The sequence below is a fragment of the Aulostomus chinensis genome, chromosome 4 (genome assembly GCF_037954235.1).
Source record: "Aulostomus chinensis isolate RoL2024-O1b breed Wild chromosome 4, RoL_Achi_v1.0, whole genome shotgun sequence".
Classification (NCBI taxonomy): Eukaryota; Metazoa; Chordata; class Actinopteri; order Syngnathiformes; family Aulostomidae; genus Aulostomus; species Aulostomus chinensis.
The window spans coordinates 8,161,865-8,179,272 of record NC_141323.1 but is presented as its reverse complement, the minus strand read 5'-3'; the positions used below and the strand labels follow the sequence as shown (position 1 = coordinate 8,179,272).

Genomic DNA, 17,408 nt, shown 5'->3' with positions numbered 1-17,408 from the left:
GGAAACATCGGTTGTCTGACTGGGATTTGGAGAAATCAGGAGTTTCGAGGTTCATGTCGGGACACATCAGGAATCGCGCACTATGGAAAATTCCCACCACTCTTCCCGGACTGATCCACACGCCCCTGTCTGTGTGCCGTAACTGGTACCGGAAGTCTCCATATATGACGGTTGGTTCCTGGAAACGCCGCCCCTGCCCGCCGGGCTCCGCCGCCATCTAAAACAGGCACACCCCTCGCCTACTGCCTCACTCGACTCGGGACGCCAGATTCTCCGGTTGCTGTGTTCGGTCGCTTTTTCACCTGGAAACATGACGCAAATCAATACCTGCCTCAAGCGGTCCTTCATCATCTTCAATATCTTCTTTGCGGTGAGTTTGAAGCTTTTCAAAGTGCCGCCGCTGTGCCACCTGTCGGTTCCCGGTGAGATAAAAGTGCGTCGTGGAGCAGCGAGTCTCCTCTGGGTCGCCTTGAACTCCGGACTCGGACCTACCCGACTATGTTTACCAGACACGCGAGGGAAACCTTAGTCCGACTTCCCGGCTGTCACAGAGAAACTAACCATAAAGGTGTGTGATGTCTTTACGTCACAAAATTAGCCAGAATGTCAAATTGCGCAGGTGTCCTCTCAAAGTGAACGTGAACCGACACAAAAACACGTATTTTATTATTGAATGTTGACTTGAGTCCACGTAGTTCGTAAGCGGGTTCACCAAGGTCAGTTTTGTGTCACGTGACCATATGTTATTGGAACAAATCACAGAATGTAGTGGAACCTGTTTGGCTCTCCAGGTGCTCAGAGCTTCCCCTAACCCACCGCCACTAACCCCCTAACCCACCGGCACTAACCCCCTAACCCACCGGCACTAACCCCCTAACCCACCGGCACTAACCCCCTAACCCACCGGCACTAACCCCCTAACCCACCGCCACTAACCCCCTAACCCACCGGCACTAACCCCCTAACCCACCGCCACTAACCCCCTAACCCACCGCCACTAACCCCCTAACCCACTAACCCACCGGCCATGACTCCCGAGCTTGAAGTCCCACGCCTGGGGGTGCTACCGGTTTTCCAACCATTTAAAGGAGAAATCTCATTTCCAGTTAATAGAAAGCAGATGGTCTCGGACAGCTGCAGAGGGCGGGTTCTTCGCTCTAGGAGCCTGCGGCATGGGAACAGGGCCAGATCCTCATCTGGTGGTACCAGAACATTTGTGAGAAAAACTAAACCGGGTTGTGTAACTGCTCTTGCGTCCAGGCGTGTCAGAGTGCTGACTCCTCCAGAAAACTTAAGCAACACATGAGCTGATTCATCTTTGTGTCGCAAAGTGATTTTATGTTTTTAATTTATTGAGCAAAAGAAATATAATATTTGACAGAAACAAACTGGAGTGAAACTGTTCCTCCACAAAGCTGCGGACCACGTGACCTAACAACAAGCTGTTGATAACGTCTCACACATCGAATGTCAGTTAATGTAGGATGTTAAGTTGTTGAGTCAAAAATATGAAAACTTTTTAAATACTAAAAAAATCCTCCGAATGAAAGTCAAAGTTTACCTGGGAAAAATATTATAGTGATGAAATATTACATAAAAATTGAAGATGTTTCTAATGAGCCAGCATTGTGAGCAGGCTTGTATCGGGTGTCAATCAATCAATCACAACAGAAGCCATCTCAAGTCAGAGGTTTAGAACCTCCGTCTTTGACTCAGATGGAAGAGACCCTATGTCCCCACAGGAGCTGCACTCGGCGACACTGGTGAGGAAAACTCCCTTTTAACAGGAAGAAGCCTCAAGCAGAACCGGGCTCAGAGCGGGCAGCCATCTGCCTCGACCAGTTGGAGTTGAGAGATGGGGGTGGGGGTAGAGAGGAGAAAGGGATGGGGAGCAGGGGGATAAGAGGAGAGAGAAACACAGGGCCAGGGTGAGCAGCAGGTGCTGATTTTCCTGAGAAACGTGAGGCTTCGTTCCGTTAGCGTCTCCAAAACCGTCAGACCCACAAAGCAGTGAGACGATACTGGTTCAGCAGCTCGAGGCTGGTCTGGGCTGGAGGACCAGAAGCACTGGACAGCCATGCTGAGGGGGCCACTTTCTGATGGCTAAGCTAACGGTTGCTAATGAACAACAGCAATGGTTGAAGTTAGCAACTTTAGACTCTGACGGGTTCAAGGTGTTACTGTTTGTGTGTGACACCATCACCATGTGACCAGTGGTTGGCAGGCTGAGGGCTGCTAACTACTCTGCTGCCTGTGGTTCCAAGTGTTATTTGGATTTTATTGCACAGCACTGCTCAACTCTGGTAGTTGTAAAATATCCTTCATAAATAAATGGGTAAATTTGCTAAGAGTTCTGATGTCATCTCTGGTTTCAGATCATTGGGGCCTTAATCCTGGCGCTCGCTCTGCTGGCGCAGGTCCTCACCAATGTTGAAGGAGGAACCAATGTAAGAAACACACAGTTTACGCACAGAAAGACGAGGCTTGATCAGGAATCCTAACCTTGTCTCCTCTTCTGCTCCAGCTGGAGGGGCGCTACACCAGCCTCGTTGTCCTCTACATCGTGGGCACCATCACCACGGTGATCGCCATATTGGGAGCCTACGGAGCCCACAAGGAGAGCAGAGTCGCCCTGATTGTGGTAAGTACACAAGCTCCAGCAACACGGTCTTGCAAAACTTCCCAAATACTCCCCGAAAACACCCCTGCAGCCGGTTGCCTCTTCAGCTCGAGCTTGAACCATCGGCGATGTGTATAATGGCGATGTGTACTCGCGGCACTGAGCTCTCCTCTGAATAAATGTCCTGAATCTTTATGTATGGAGCGTCGCCAGGATCCAGGTCATGGAGCCGTCTGCTGCAGTGCAAACAGAACAAAGTCAAGAGAGAACAAACACCAAACAGGGAGTTGAAGGCATTTTAGAGGAATGTTGTTGTTATCCATTTCTGATTTCAAGAGAAGTAATTCCTGAACAAAACTCAATTTACTCCTGAAATGTTAGAAATGAAGAAATCTCATTTCTGTTTCATGGCAAAGTCATGTTTTGATTTCGGGGTCATTGCGGGTGACAGCTGCTCTTGTCTGCAGTTCCTGGTGTGTATGGTCATCGGAAGTCTGTTGATGATGCGAGTTGGAATCCCGGCGGCCATTTTCCGTCCTCAGGTGACAGTCTGACATTTAGTTGTTGGTTCTAGTGACTGGAACAACCCAGCTACTGCCTATTACGTCTGTTCTAATGTCATTTGTGTTGTTTTGTACCACTGAATTTATCTATATGTGTGTGCCTGCAGCTGGAAGATGTGTTGGAGAACAACTTTCGTAGTATTCTTCCTTTGGACCGAGCTCCTGAGGAAGTAAAGGACATGGCAGATGCAGTTCAGCGGCAGGTAAGACAAAGAGACAAGATGTCAGATGTCCTCAGGTGTGGCTCAACTCATCAGATTGTTGACAAAAGAGGATGTCAAACATGTGAATGGAGGCGCGATCTCGTCTCTGTGAGGGAAGGACGTCCTAGAAAACAGCATGTTTAGCTACATTCTTGATACCGTTTTCAAGGTAACCATCTCACTGTCTCTGCTCAGTCAGGATCAGAGCCCTATATAGAGAGAGATGGGCCAACGCAAATAATGGGCACCATGTTGGCTGCCAATGCCAGGTGATTCTAAAACGCTATGCTATGTTGATATCAATCTCTTATCTTGTCGATTAATAAGTCTATAAATGTCATTGTCAGCGTCCGTCATGATGTAAAAGGCCTCACTTCAATAACCCAGGGTGTCGTTAGCTGAAACATCTTAAATGAGCCTGTCAAATGGGTTGTAGTCCAATCGCTCAATCAACCACGAAGCTGTTGAACCTCTCCTTAGTCTCCCGAGTTCATCCATCGCTGATAGAAGGTTGACATTACTTTAAACACTTGTGACTGATAAAATTAAAGTTAACATAGTCTTAGTCTTACTGTTACTTTTCGTGCTGTCATTCGTATTATAATACCATATAATCTACATGCACACATTGTTTTCACAGTATGTAGCGTCCTAGTTACAGGTGGCAACTTTAAATTCAATTCGTGATGGTAGCTCCTTAATCTCTCAGCATCTAGTCTAGATAACTAGCTCACTAGCTTAAGGCCAGCATAAGTCTTGGTAAACTTCATCGTTCACTTCCAAAGTGGTGTCAGGAGTTTTTGAGAGCGTGATATGAATAAATGACTAAAGGACATGACTTCACTCTTCCAATGTAAACGCTTTACAAAGACAAAGAGAGAAACTGACATGAACCTCCCATAACAGGGAGAAACCAGTCGGTGTCCAGTGTTTCTCCAACCTTCAGCGCCCATGACCTCCTCCGTTTGTTGTCACGGTGAAAACGAAGCATTTGTTTCTGCCCCGTTCCTGCTGGGCAGCCAAGAGCTGTGCAGTTTGGCATCTTTGATTATTTGTGGAAGTTGATTGTTGATGATTTATAAATATTGAAAATTGATCTCTGATATTGTCTTTGCTATGTGTATCATTGCATAAATATTGGTTCGTGGTAGCAAACATAACACCTATAAAACATGTGACTGCCTCTGAACCAATCACATGACAGAATTGTTCTGAACGTTAGAATCCAGAGTTGGCTGAACTCTCTTTCTCTCTATGTATGGCTCTGGTCAGGATGTTCCTTTAGCGCCCTCAGGTGGAGTAGAGGTATAATAACTGTTAGCACTCTTTCACCTCACCAAGTCCCTCAATTTAGTTATTTTGTGGCCACAAGATCTAACATCCATCCCTCCATGTTCTCCCTCTTCTCCTGTTGAGGGTGGTGGGGGTGGAGCCTATCCCAGCAGCCTTCCCCCTGGACAGGTCACCAGTCCATGGCAGGGCCAACACATAGAGACAGACAACCATTGGCTCTCCCAGCCACGCCTACGGTCAATTTAGAGTCTGGATTAACCTGGTCCCTCTTGATGTCTTTGGACTGTGGAGGAAGCTGGAGTACCAGAGAGAACCCAGCAGGAACAGGGAGAACATGGAGACTCACCCAGAAAGACCCCGTGCTGCAGCCGGGGCTCCACCCACAACCTTCTTGATGGGGGCCACAGTGAGGACCAGTGCTTCACCGGGCTGCTCCAAGATTAAACCGGTTCACACAAATAAATCAGACTATGCTAACAAGTTCTTGTATTATCTCACAGCCACAAATTAGTTAAATTGAGGGAACCATTTCCTTGGGGGTGTACATGATAAGTCAACATCAAGTCATTTGGCGTTAATCCACGTGAATGCACGTTCGTACATGAGCAACCTCTGCAGATGGTCCCCGTGACATCATCACAATGTTGACTCAATCAGACCGCTGCCACCGGCTTCTTCCCTCTGACATCTCTTCTTTTGTGGTGGTGTAGCTGCACTGCTGCGGCCTCTTCAGCTACTCAGACTGGGAAAATATCCCTGACTCTTGTTACTGCGACCGGATGGAGGAGATGGAGGGCAAGTGTCACACAGTCAGTTACATGGTAGGTTCTGCCCCCTCACCTGCAGCACCATGACATGCACCATCAGTGTTACACACACCTTAACCCATGCACCATCAGTGTTACACACACCTTAACCCATGCACCATCAGTGTTACACACACCCTAACCTTAACCCATGCACCATCAGTGTTACACACACCTTAACCCATGCACCATCAGTGTTACACACACCCTAACCCTAACCCATGCACCATCAGTGTTACACACACCCTAACCCTAACCCATGCACCATCAGTGTTACACACACCCTAACCTTAACCCATGCACCATCAGTGTTACACACACCCTAACCCTAACCCATGCACCATCAGTGTTACACACACCCTAACCTTAACCCATGCACCATCAGTGTTACACACACCCTAACCTTAACCCATGCACCATCAGTGTTACACACACCCTAACCCATGCACCATCAGTGTTACACACACCCTAACCTTAACCCATGCACCATCAGTGTTACACACACCCTAACCCATGCACCATCAGTGTTACACACACCCTAACCTTAACCCATGCACCATCAGTGTTACACACACCCTAACCTTAACCGATGCACCATCAGTGTTACACACACCCTAACCTTAACCCATGCACCATCAGTGTTACACACACCCTAACCTTAACCCTAGTAAAATAAAGCAACTCAATAACCATAAATGCTTTGTTGTTTCTGAATTAGCTTCATGCTAAAATGACACTTGGCTAAATGATAAATGTTTGCAATCAAATGGTCTGAAATGAGTTGTATGACCAGTAAAACATGCACCAGGTAGTTTGTTTTACTGATTAAAATGTTGTTGTTGTGTAGGCTATGATGGAGCCACAGAGAACATCCGTTTACATCAAGGTGAGTGGCCCTCCTACGCCATGTGACAGCGCTGTGTCTTGATGTTTATTAATTAATATGTGAACTGATTGTCTCCCACAGACGTGCTTCCCCATCATCACACACTACATCCTGCTGGTGTTCGACATCCTGATCGCCGTAGGATTCACGCTGGCTGTGCTGGCAGTGAGTAGTCCAACCTGAACGCTAATTAGCTTAGCACACTCAGTGACTGGTAAACCAGATCGTTATTGGAATGTTCATTTTCCTGTGCTTGTTAATGGAATCTTGAGAGCCTCTAAGCAAAGTCACTGTACTTTTAGAATCAGACACATTCGAGAGTGACTAGACTTGTTCAGGTGATCAATTAATCTAAGGTGAACGCCTTTGTGATCCATCGATTCAGAACCCAAACAGATACCGTCTTTCCTCGGTTACATCTGTGGTCTATCTTTTCCTAGATTTTTCTAAATATCAGGATTTGCTTCTTTTCTGACCAAATAAAATTAAAATTCTGCAAGGGTTGGACAGACCAGATGCCATTGAACTCGCCAGTTTGGGAAACAGTGACAGGCGTTTAAAGACTCAAGTGGCGGTTAGCTTTAGGTGTCTGACTGTGAGTGTTAAATATGGTGATGATGCTAACTGGATGTCCTGTGTGTCTCTGCAGCTGCTGGGCATGGCTCTGTCCTCCCTCATCATCCACCAGATGGGTCGCTCCAGCAGACCCGCCATCCTGCTGACCGTGCCATCCATCTTTGCGCCGCCCCCTCCCAAATACCAGGAGCTGCACAACCCTCCTGCTTACTAGTGGACATGCCCCTCCTGTCATTAGCTTTGTTAGCTTCTGGTTGTCTTCCTGCATTTTGCATTAAAGTTTTATTCAAAGTGCCTTCTGTCACCATGGAAACACGATGGACCTGATAGTTTATTGTCAGAATCAGTTTTCACAACATTAGTGTCAGTTCAATATCTCATCGCTAATTCTTCTGATCAATGAACAAATGGACACTTTTGTGTAAATGTTTGTAACTGACCTGCGAATACTTAGAAATATTTTCCATTAAATTTTGACAGTAAAAAAGCCTAGAAGTGGTGGTTGTCCAGGAACATAACTAAAGCTCAGACTGCTGATTTATCAATAGCAAATTTTCAGTGTGGGAAATTAATTGTTGCAATGAGTCTTAGTGTTGGTGAGCAGAGAAGTGCAGAATCTCTGATAAGCAGCAAGAAAACTGTTCATTTGTGTGCTTGTTTGGAGCTGAATTATTATTTTTTTAAATCAGTATAATTCCAGTTTTTCTCTTCTGGTTAGAGTATTCCATATTATTCCAACATTTCCCTGCTGATGTCAGAGGCTTTTATTTTGTAAACTGAGGTGATGCAGTTGTTGAAGGGAGTTTACATTTATACAAGCAAACTCGTACAATTTTTTTCTTTGACTGTGTACATTTTCTGCTGTGAAGTGAAAAATTACAATAAAACAAAACAAAAATTAATGCTTGTGTGTTATGATGCTGACAGGAGTCTTTGGAATGAGGGAAGAGGAGTGAGAAGGATTTTGAATCTTCAGCTCACTCACTTCTCCCTCCTCCATCACTTCTTAGTGACTCCAGACTGCAGGAAGAACCAGCCACGTAGATTTAGCTTGAACACTTGGGACTGGAGACCAGAACTGATCTGATGTAGAACTGAACCTCCACCATCCACCGGTCTGGTGTTTACTGGTGGATCTGATGTAGAACTGAACCTCCAACATCCAGCGGTCTGGTGTTTACTGGAGGATCTGATGTAGAACTGAACCTCCACCATCCACCTGTCTGGTGTTTACTGGTGGATCTGATGTAGAACTGAACCTCCAACATCCAGCGGTCTGGTGTTTACTGGAGGATCTGATGTAGAACTGAACCTCCACCATCCACCGGTCTGGTGTTTACTGGTGGATCTGATGTAGAACTGAACCTCCACCATCCACCTGTCTGGTGTTTACTGGTGGATCTGATGTAGACCTGAACCTCCACCATCCACCGGTCTGGTGTTTACTGGTGGATCTGATGTAGACCTGAACCTCCACCATCCACCTGTCTGGTGTTTACTGGTGGATCTGATGTAGACCTGAACCTCCACCATCCACCGGTCTGGTGTTTACTGGTGGATCTGATGTAGAACTGAACCTGTTATATTTTCAGCTGCTGGATCCACACACCTGGTTTATGGTCTTTCACCTGCAGCTTCAACCAGGAGAACCTCAGGGTCAATACACATTTTTTTTCCAAGCCTTCAAAGATATTTTCTAATTAATCTTTTCCAGGCCTGGAATGTAACATTTTCAAATTTTGTGGCATCTCCAGTTCCTCATGACTGGTTTGACCCTGTAATTTATTATCACTGCATCTCTCAAATGGAAATTCAGCTCCAGAAAATTTATCAATCTTTTCTTCCATTTCATTGGAGCTCAAGATTTTTTCTGAAGCATCCATGCAATGATAAAATCTGGAGATTTACTGTGCATTTGAAAGAACCCATGACATTTTTTGTGTAAAGGGTTATAACTGCTCCATCTGTACAAAACACTTTGACATTAGAAGATGAAAAAAATGTCACATTTTCATGACAGGGTGCCAATTTATCTTCTCTGTTTTTCCTGGGTTTGGATTCCAGACGTGGCGGACAGCTACGTTGATGTGACGCTGAAGAGACATGCCACAATGCACCACCTGATTACAACTTAGCAAATACTCACAACTCCATTTTTTTTATTACCAGTATTTAAAAGTAAAACAAAGAAAGCAGTTACAGAAATTAAACATGCAGGTTATTTTGAACCCATCAAGAGGAAGAGGAGGATGCAGGAGCAGAACATCCACCTGCTGCTGTGCAACTCCATTCACTGACCGGCATTTTGGCAAAAAAAATGCAAGAAAATTAAAATTCTCTGCTTGTTTAACATCCTGCAAGATTTGATATTCTGGTGTTGGGACACTGATGCTCTTATGTTCCATGAGAGTTTAAAAACAACCACCGCAATGCAACCAATGAGGAAACCCTAATTTTACTGAGTTCCAGCACACAGAGGGACGTCGCACCGGCACTCCAGAGTCAAAAGGTTTAGTCCCTCCAGCAGGCGGCGCTGCTGCTCCTCCACGACCCCTTTAACCAGATGAATATGAAGGCGGTTTTATAGTTGTGTGTGTGTGTGTGTGTGTGAGAGAGATGGGGGGGGGGGGGGGGGGGGGCAACGACAACTTGCTCTGAATCCAGGAAATGATCAAAGTGCTAAAATGGTTCAATCAAGCATTTCCTCACAGGTTCTTTTATTTACAATATCTGTCTAATTAAATATTATTTCCCATCATCCTTAGCGGCAGCAGACGCAAGTAAATATGAGTTTAAGGTTTTATGAGTCAACCTGACAGACACTGGTGTGTGTGTGTGTGTGTGTGTGTGTGTTAGCCCGAAGAGCAGCATCCTCCTGCAGGTGTGGCTTGAGGTTCATCATCAACTATCTGTACACCCCGCCTACTCGAGGCTGATTGGCTGGCTCCGTTGCCCTTCATCCTCTCCTCAGTCTGAGCAGTCTCCATCATCCCTGTGCACGTGCGCACACACACACACGCACACACACACACGCACACACACACACGCACACACACACGCACACACACACACACACACACACACACAGGGCAGTCAGTCAAGATCGTGGTGGCAGCAGCAGGGAGAATGGAAAGTCTCTTACGTTTGCAGAGATCCAGGAAAAGCTCTTCGATGCCTTTATTGAGTTTAGCTGACGTGTGGTAATGTTTGGCTCCCACGGACTCAGCGTAACTGCACAAAGACACACTGAGGTAACGCAATACCAACGTCCAGCACGCACACGCACAGACACACACACAAACACACGCACAGACACACGCACAAACACACGCACAGACACACGCACAAACACACACCAGCATTTACCTCTCTGCCTCATCCACCGCCACGTTTCTGTCTTTGTCCAAATCTATTTTATTACCTGCAGAGAAAAAAACAGCCATTTGTCATTAGTGAGGTGGCAAGCAGCTGACCACATCATGTGACTTCAGCCAGCACAACAGGCTGGCCAACTACAAACGCACAAACATCCCTTCACAGTGGGTTTCCATGGAAATGCGACAACAGAACTGTAATGCCTCCCCCAACAAAACACAATGTTTGACACATTTATAACGTGATCAGACCCATTATGAAAGGAATGCACTTGAAAATTCCACATTACAGTTGAAACGTTAAAGAATTCCAGCAGCCGTGGGAAAGTTCTGCATCCCTGCGCCATCCAAGGCTGAAGCTGCAGTGCCGCCATGTTTCCAGAGACACAGCTGTTGCCAACATTACCAGAGGCCACACTGAGTGCAGGGGTGTAGTTGTGACAGCGCAGCTGTGAGGGTGTAGCTGCAAAGGTTTAGGGTCCACATATACGTGACAGGGCCCTCAGCCACCAGCGTGGTCATCAATGATCAGAACTGCGGTGCTACTGCAGCGTTCTGCTGGCGTGCTGGAGAACTTACCTACTATACATAAACAAATGTCGTTCCCCAACATTTTCCTCAACTCCTTCACCCAGTTCTTCACCTGCAACACAATCACATGACTCCAGTTACCTCCCCACAGCAAGTTGGTGAGTTTTGCCGTTAGATGTCGTCAGCGGTAACCAGGGTAAACAAACCCTGCGTAAGATTTCAAGTTCACATCTTTGCTCAGGTCATGGAGTGAACGATAGTTTTGAAGGATTCATTATTTGACTTCAACCCGTTTTTCTCTCCAATGGAAATACAACCTACCAACTGTCCTGTCCGTGGCCCCGCCCCCTCTGGAGCACTGTGGTCACAACAGTGTCAGGTAATATAAATCTGAAACATGTTCATGTTGACTGGCTGGTAAATCGCTCAAGCTCGAAAAAAAACTCAGTATTTGTTTTGAAAAACTATCCTCCACATTTCTGAAAAAGCATTAAACAGAATGTTCAATGTTAGCATCATCCACCGCCATCTGTGAACGCCGTTTTAACTGATAATATCCCACAGTCATCATCAGGGCAAATGTGTAACGCTCGTCCCAATGAATGGGATTCTTAACCAAGATGGCCGGAGGCCTGGCATGGTGTTACCTTCTGGAAGGAGTCTTCATCTGTGATGTCATACACTAGGATGGCTCCGTTGGAGTCTCTGTAGTAGATGGGGCCTAACGCATGGAAACGCTCCTGACCTGCCGTGTCCTGCATGGGCACGCACGCGCGCACACACACACACACACACACACACACACACACACGTGTTGGCACGTGTCCCATCATGACAGTGACAACAGGGGGGCGGGGCCTTACCCAGATGGCCAGGTTTACCCTCTTTCCTGTAATGTTGAGCTTCTTTGTGAGGAAGGATGCCTGCAGAGATGAAAAGATAAACTATTAAAGGAGTGGGCAGGTGGGGCCCAGCTTGGTGGGCGGGGCCCAAGCAGGTGACATCAACAATAAAATGATCTGAAGCCCAGATGTGAGGTGGATAACTGCTGGACACACCAACATCCTGAACCTGCAGGAACTCTGCTCACCACAGCGCTGTAGGTCACTTCCTGTGTGTACAAGGCTGAAAATGTGATGTCACGCAGGGTCATTGTGGGACATCCCGTTCAACATTATTATGACACCATGCAGATTTCAGGGTGTTTCTAGAGCAGGCAGGATGTTCCCATCTGACCATGTGCCTTGAAATCAGCGGATCTGACATTGACTCGAATGGGGAGGAACATCTTTTTTTCCACTTTTTCAAGTACACAACAAATGTGGCAGTGCTGACACTCAAGAGTTAGCAGGCGAGGAAAAGGAGAGACTGCCAGAGCGAACAACGAGGGTTTAGTAGGAAGTTACCAAACATCAACCTTTCCTCTGCCTTCATGGCCTTGGCTGACCAGCCGCTGTCTGCAGCCACCTTGGAGCAGATGCTCTCTCACCGCTACCTCGCCAACAGCTCTGCGGGTCGTGCAGGATGAGCTGACGTGCTGATCTGGCGCTGTGCTGGCTGTCACGGGGACTGGTGTCTCACTTCGGACCAACTGGACGGAGACAAACATGACGGCCGACCCTCGTCACACGTGCGGGGAGGCATTGCACGTCTCCTTGCCGGGGTGGGTCTAGAGAACCAGACCTGTGCAGGGCACTGGTAGGGGGCTCATGGGGACGGCTTGGCTGCCATTTTCCATATTCTGGTGTCATGCAGAGGAAAACTTCCTGTTGAGTTCAGGTCTGGTCTGTGTGGGTGTACTGGTTTCCAGTCACACCAGTCTCATGACAGCCTGCCTGACAGTCTGATAATGTGGAGCTCGTGCTCAGATGACTGAACGCTTCCTCCCCAAAGCACCGCAGGATTCATCTCCTCATCATGTAATACTCAGAAGCTCCAGTGGGACCCGCCACGGTCACGTGACCTGCAGGGGTCCACCACATTCCTCCCTTCAGGCCCCAGCGGTCCTGCTCACGTTAACCAATAAACACCAAGAAATGCTGGATGTGGATGACAGCGCCTCCATCACAACCAGCTCCTGCTACAATATCAACCTCAACGTAGGGATATGACACCACGATCAACATCAGGCCACGCCCACCAACACCACGCATCATCCGAGAAAGACGTTTGAGGAAACTTCCGCTGCCAGCGCCACATAAGTCTGTTGAGCGAAACGGAAGCCCAGCAGCTCTGAACCTGATTGTTAACCAACAGCTGACCGACAGGAAATGGTCGTCATACCATGTGACCAACGTGTATCATGTCAAGCAGCAGAATTCCCTCAAAGAGTCAAAATAGAGCTGAAACCAAGTTGCCGTCCCACCTGGAGCTCTAATAACAACTCCATCCCGTCCTGCTCGTCACTCAGCAGACGCACTTGTTTATTCAATATTCCAATTTATTAGCAGGACATTTGCTCTTCACGCTCATGACACTCGTTTACCGCCGTCAGCTCTGGGAGCCGCAGCACAGCGGAACCACGACGGGTCACTGCACAGCGCCAGGACACAAACTCCGGTTCATCACTGCAAAGGACCATCTCAGAGTTTAAAAAGGAAACTGTGGTTCTTCAGTGGCACCAAGATTCTACAAATATTGAGACGCTTGCTCTCGTTCTCCATCACGCTCAGATGCTTCTTGAGGAAATCAAGTGACACGTCAAACTGCAAATAAATAAAATTGATAAAAAACACATTATTCTGGACGTGAACTGATCTGCTGTCAAGATTATAGATCTAAATCACATGGATGCTGTTCATTTGCTCTCAATGTACAATTCAGGGTTAAAAAGAATATTCAGACTGTTCACACGGATGGAGATGGACGTGTAACGACTCGCTCGTGTTCACGAGGACATGGCTAAAACCAGACCCACCAACGATAGAAGAGCGGACAGAAATAATACCCAAATGTATGGAGGGACCAAGTGGACTGAGTCCATCACACCAGTTGATGGCTGAAGGGATGTTGACAAAATGAACATATTTATATTCTCGACACCACAGGAAATGTAAGAAACCATGTGTAAATAAGATTCAGTGTGATCTTGTGATACGGACACGTATGTAGATAAATGAAGCTATGTGCATGTGAACACAGATGTAGATGTACATGTGTGTATGTATGCCGGTGTTTATATTCTAGACATCCTTCACGATGCCCTATGGTTTACAACCAACATTTGGACACCTGAAGGATGGACAGTCTTAGCAAGAGGTTCTGCCACTTCATCAGCAGCACAGCTGGAACTGTGAGAGACGATGAGTCCCAACGTATGCGTCCAAACAAAAAATATGAGAAAAAGAAGAATCTGTCACACTCCTACAATATAGATTGGAAGAGATTATAATTCCAGCTACACTGGTGTTACCCTCGTGTTACTGGAAAAAAAACTTCAGAGGCTGATCAAGAATCTTTCTGATTGATGATAAATATTCAGTATCAATTAAGTATTAACCAATTCTGCATTTTACATCAGATTCCCTGTTATTCATCAGCCGTTAGACCTTAGAAACAATGACTCTTATTTTCAAGTTATTGAATTCATCATATATATATATATATATATATATATATATATATATATATATATATATATATATATATATATATAAGATATATAAAATATCAGATATTTGGAGTAAACCGGAGTAAACCCGATACCACTACACTTTCCCGAAGTAGCTTGAGTGTGAAAACACGCGTACGGTTCGAGAGACAGCGCGACCCCCCCCCCCCACACACACACACACACACACAGGCCCCCCAGCAGCTTTGTTTCCCAGAAGAAACCCCACCACCCTCTTCCGCTCCGGGTGCCAGTACCAGGCGACCGGCCAGCCCCCCGGGGAGCTCAGCCTGTTCCTGCCTGTCTTACCTGTAGCGTCGTGATGTGTTTGTCGTTGAATTTGTTCTCGCAGTAGCGCAGCACCAGCGACGTCTTGCCCACGCAGCCCTCCCCCAGCAGCACCACCTTGAACGAGTAGGTTTTGCCGCTGCCGCCACCGGTGGCCCCGGCCGCCATCGCTGGCCCTTTACCCTCCGCTGCTGTCAAAAACAAGCTCTTCTCCAACAAGCAATGCTAATGCTAAGCCGTTGGAACCGAAGTCCTGCGCAGCTCACATCAGCTTCTGACTCAGTAAAAACAGCCCTAGTCCGGAAGAAAACACGTCGACAGTTTCAGCTGTTTCACAATCGCACCGAGGACGTGATAGAGGACTGATTTGCAGGCGAGCTTCTTCCGTGTTCACACTGTCACGAACGCCTGACTCCCAGCCAACTAATGGCGTCTTTCTGAGCTAGCCGCTGTTAGCCGGCTAGCAGCCGAGATCGTCTATAGTACTGAGGACGTGCCACTCTGCTGGGGGAAAAAAACACGCAGTGTGAAAGTTACTGTCGTGATTTACACTTGTTGTTCCGTGGCTGCTGTTGCTAATGTCTCCGTCCCAGGGGCAGCAGCTGCGGGCTAACTCGGTGCTGTCCCGGACCAAATGAACTGGTAATATAACTGAGAGGTGCGTGGAAGGGCAGAAGCGGTGGTGAGAAGCTCCTTCAGGGAAAATACCAACCGAAAACAGATTTGATTCAAATACGTGAAACATGAAAAAATGTACAATTGTCATCAGACGTGTAAATTTCGTCACACAACCAAAAAACAGAGTGAGAGGTTATCATAACGTCTCTGCTGCGTCACATGATGCGCGGGTCTGCTGCCCGTCACAACGCCGTACGCTGCTGGGGTGTGTGGTGTCGTCATCTTCGTCGTTTCAGTCTCACACTTGTGGACAAAACCGCAGGATGGTTCAGGTGTTTCGATCTGAACCAAATCCATTTGCATCCTCGACACGTTTAAACGCGACACTTGAGGAAACCTGGGCAGCGAGGACAGAGACGAGTTCAGCCCCTGTTTTTTTCAGATCTGCAAGATTTCACAAGTATCTTGAAATATTTCCTTCTCCTCAAGATTGAACTTTTCCCATTGTTTCAAAATTGTGGCCTTAAAATGAGCAAACTTTGGTTCATCCACCATATTCTGATTTAATCAATAGCTAATAAAGTCAGAGGCTTCACCCGTGGACTCAATGTCATATAAATAAATAAATCCAACATCAGTTGTTTGTATAGCAATGAGATGTTTTCTCTACAAAAGTATTGGCCGACCCACATAACTAAGAGTTACTGCAGTTGTGTTTTTTGATATTTTGGACGAGTCTTAAAGCCCTTGAACATGTGGAGGGAACGTTTCAAGACCACTTTGACTCAATGTCATTGTAATTTAAACTTCTGGTGCAAGTTTCTTAAATTTGGCACCCTTATTTGGTAATGTAGAGATTTACAGGAGGTCAAAGGTCACAGTTTTCCATTCCATATTTTTTATTTTCATTTAAGTTCCAATATTTCATACTATGACAATTGGGGGCGGCCCGGTGGAGCAGTGGTCCTCCCTGTGGGCCCCAGCAAGAAGGTTGTGGGTGGAGCCCCGGCTGCAGCACGGGGTCTTTCTGGGTGAGTCTCCATGTTCTCCCTGTTCCTGCTGGGTTCTCTCTGGTACTCCAGCTTCCTCCACAGTCCAAAGACATCAAGAGGGACCAGGTTAATCCAGACTCTAAATTGACCGTAGGCGTGGCTGGGAGAGCCAATGGTTGTCTGTCTCTATGTGTTGGCCCTGCCATGGACTGGTGACCTGTCCAGGGGGAAGGCTGCTGGGATAGGCTCCACCCCCACCACCCTCAACAGGAGAAGAGGGGGAACATGGAGGGATGGATGGAGGGATGATGGAGGGATGGAGGGATGATGGATGGATGACAACTGGTGTGCAGACCCTCGCCTCATCTGGGCCATTTTCTGGCTGCAATGGGTTGGATCCACCAGCAGAGGTCAGTGTCTGGCTGAAAACACTGCCACCGTCTTCATTCATTACGTGCTTAAAAATGCGACTTAAAAAGTGTTTTGTGTCGTTGTTGTGATGGTTTTTCTCTTCTTCTTCTTCTTCTTCTTCTTCTTCTTCAGTAGTTAACAGGGGCTTTTCAAGGTTTTCCAGGGTTCAGGTCTTTATTCTTCACCAAGAAAAACACTCAGATCGGTGGGGAGACAAGAAGCCTCCAGATAACCAGGCAGTGTCATCCTGAAACGAAATGATTTCCATTTTGGGTGCTGATCTCTCTCCTCCCACATTCATCCCTTTCATTTGGTTCCTTCCAGACATCTGATTTTAACTGCATTCATATATCAAATGTGTTTAGACCAATAACCTCCATTATTTCCTCTTGGATGTTCCACACCTGTGAGTAACTTTTTCTCAACTGAGGAGTCATGTCACCATTTACCAGTGAATGGACAAAAATTAATGACACAACAACACTGACATGAAAAGGATGATCAGGATGTTCGGATCAGTTTCTCTAAACTGAAGATGAAACAAGAGGAACCCTCACTGGCGCCACAGAGGGACATTTCTGGTGTTTTGGTGCCACATATTTTAATATGCATCTGAACACTCAATGTAGTCTTACAC

At 46.7% G+C, this 17,408-nt stretch overlaps 2 protein-coding genes across 2 annotated transcripts; one reads left to right on the top strand and one right to left on the bottom strand.

The window, feature by feature from the left end:
- The first annotated feature begins 210 nt into the window (after positions 1-210).
- Positions 211-7,849, top strand: LOC147262517 (tetraspanin-8-like). Its single transcript, XM_086201440.1, has 9 exons — positions 211-370; positions 2,376-2,447; positions 2,525-2,641; positions 3,088-3,162; positions 3,291-3,386; positions 5,390-5,500; positions 6,333-6,371; positions 6,453-6,536; positions 7,021-7,849. Exons 1-9 carry the CDS (start codon positions 311-313, stop codon positions 7,159-7,161), a joined length of 795 nt encoding a protein of 264 aa, XP_086057566.1. The 5' UTR covers positions 211-310; the 3' UTR covers positions 7,162-7,849.
- A 1,240-nt stretch (positions 7,850-9,089) lies between these two features.
- rab21 (RAB21, member RAS oncogene family) lies at positions 9,090-15,225 on the bottom strand. The gene is made up of 7 exons (XM_086201441.1): positions 14,772-15,225; positions 11,716-11,775; positions 11,500-11,607; positions 10,901-10,964; positions 10,314-10,368; positions 10,090-10,178; positions 9,090-9,939 (listed from the first exon to the last, which is right to left on the bottom strand). Exons 1-7 carry the CDS (start codon positions 14,916-14,918, stop codon positions 9,800-9,802), a joined length of 663 nt encoding a protein of 220 aa, XP_086057567.1. The 5' UTR covers positions 14,919-15,225; the 3' UTR covers positions 9,090-9,799.
- Between the last annotated feature and the right edge of the window lie 2,183 nt (positions 15,226-17,408).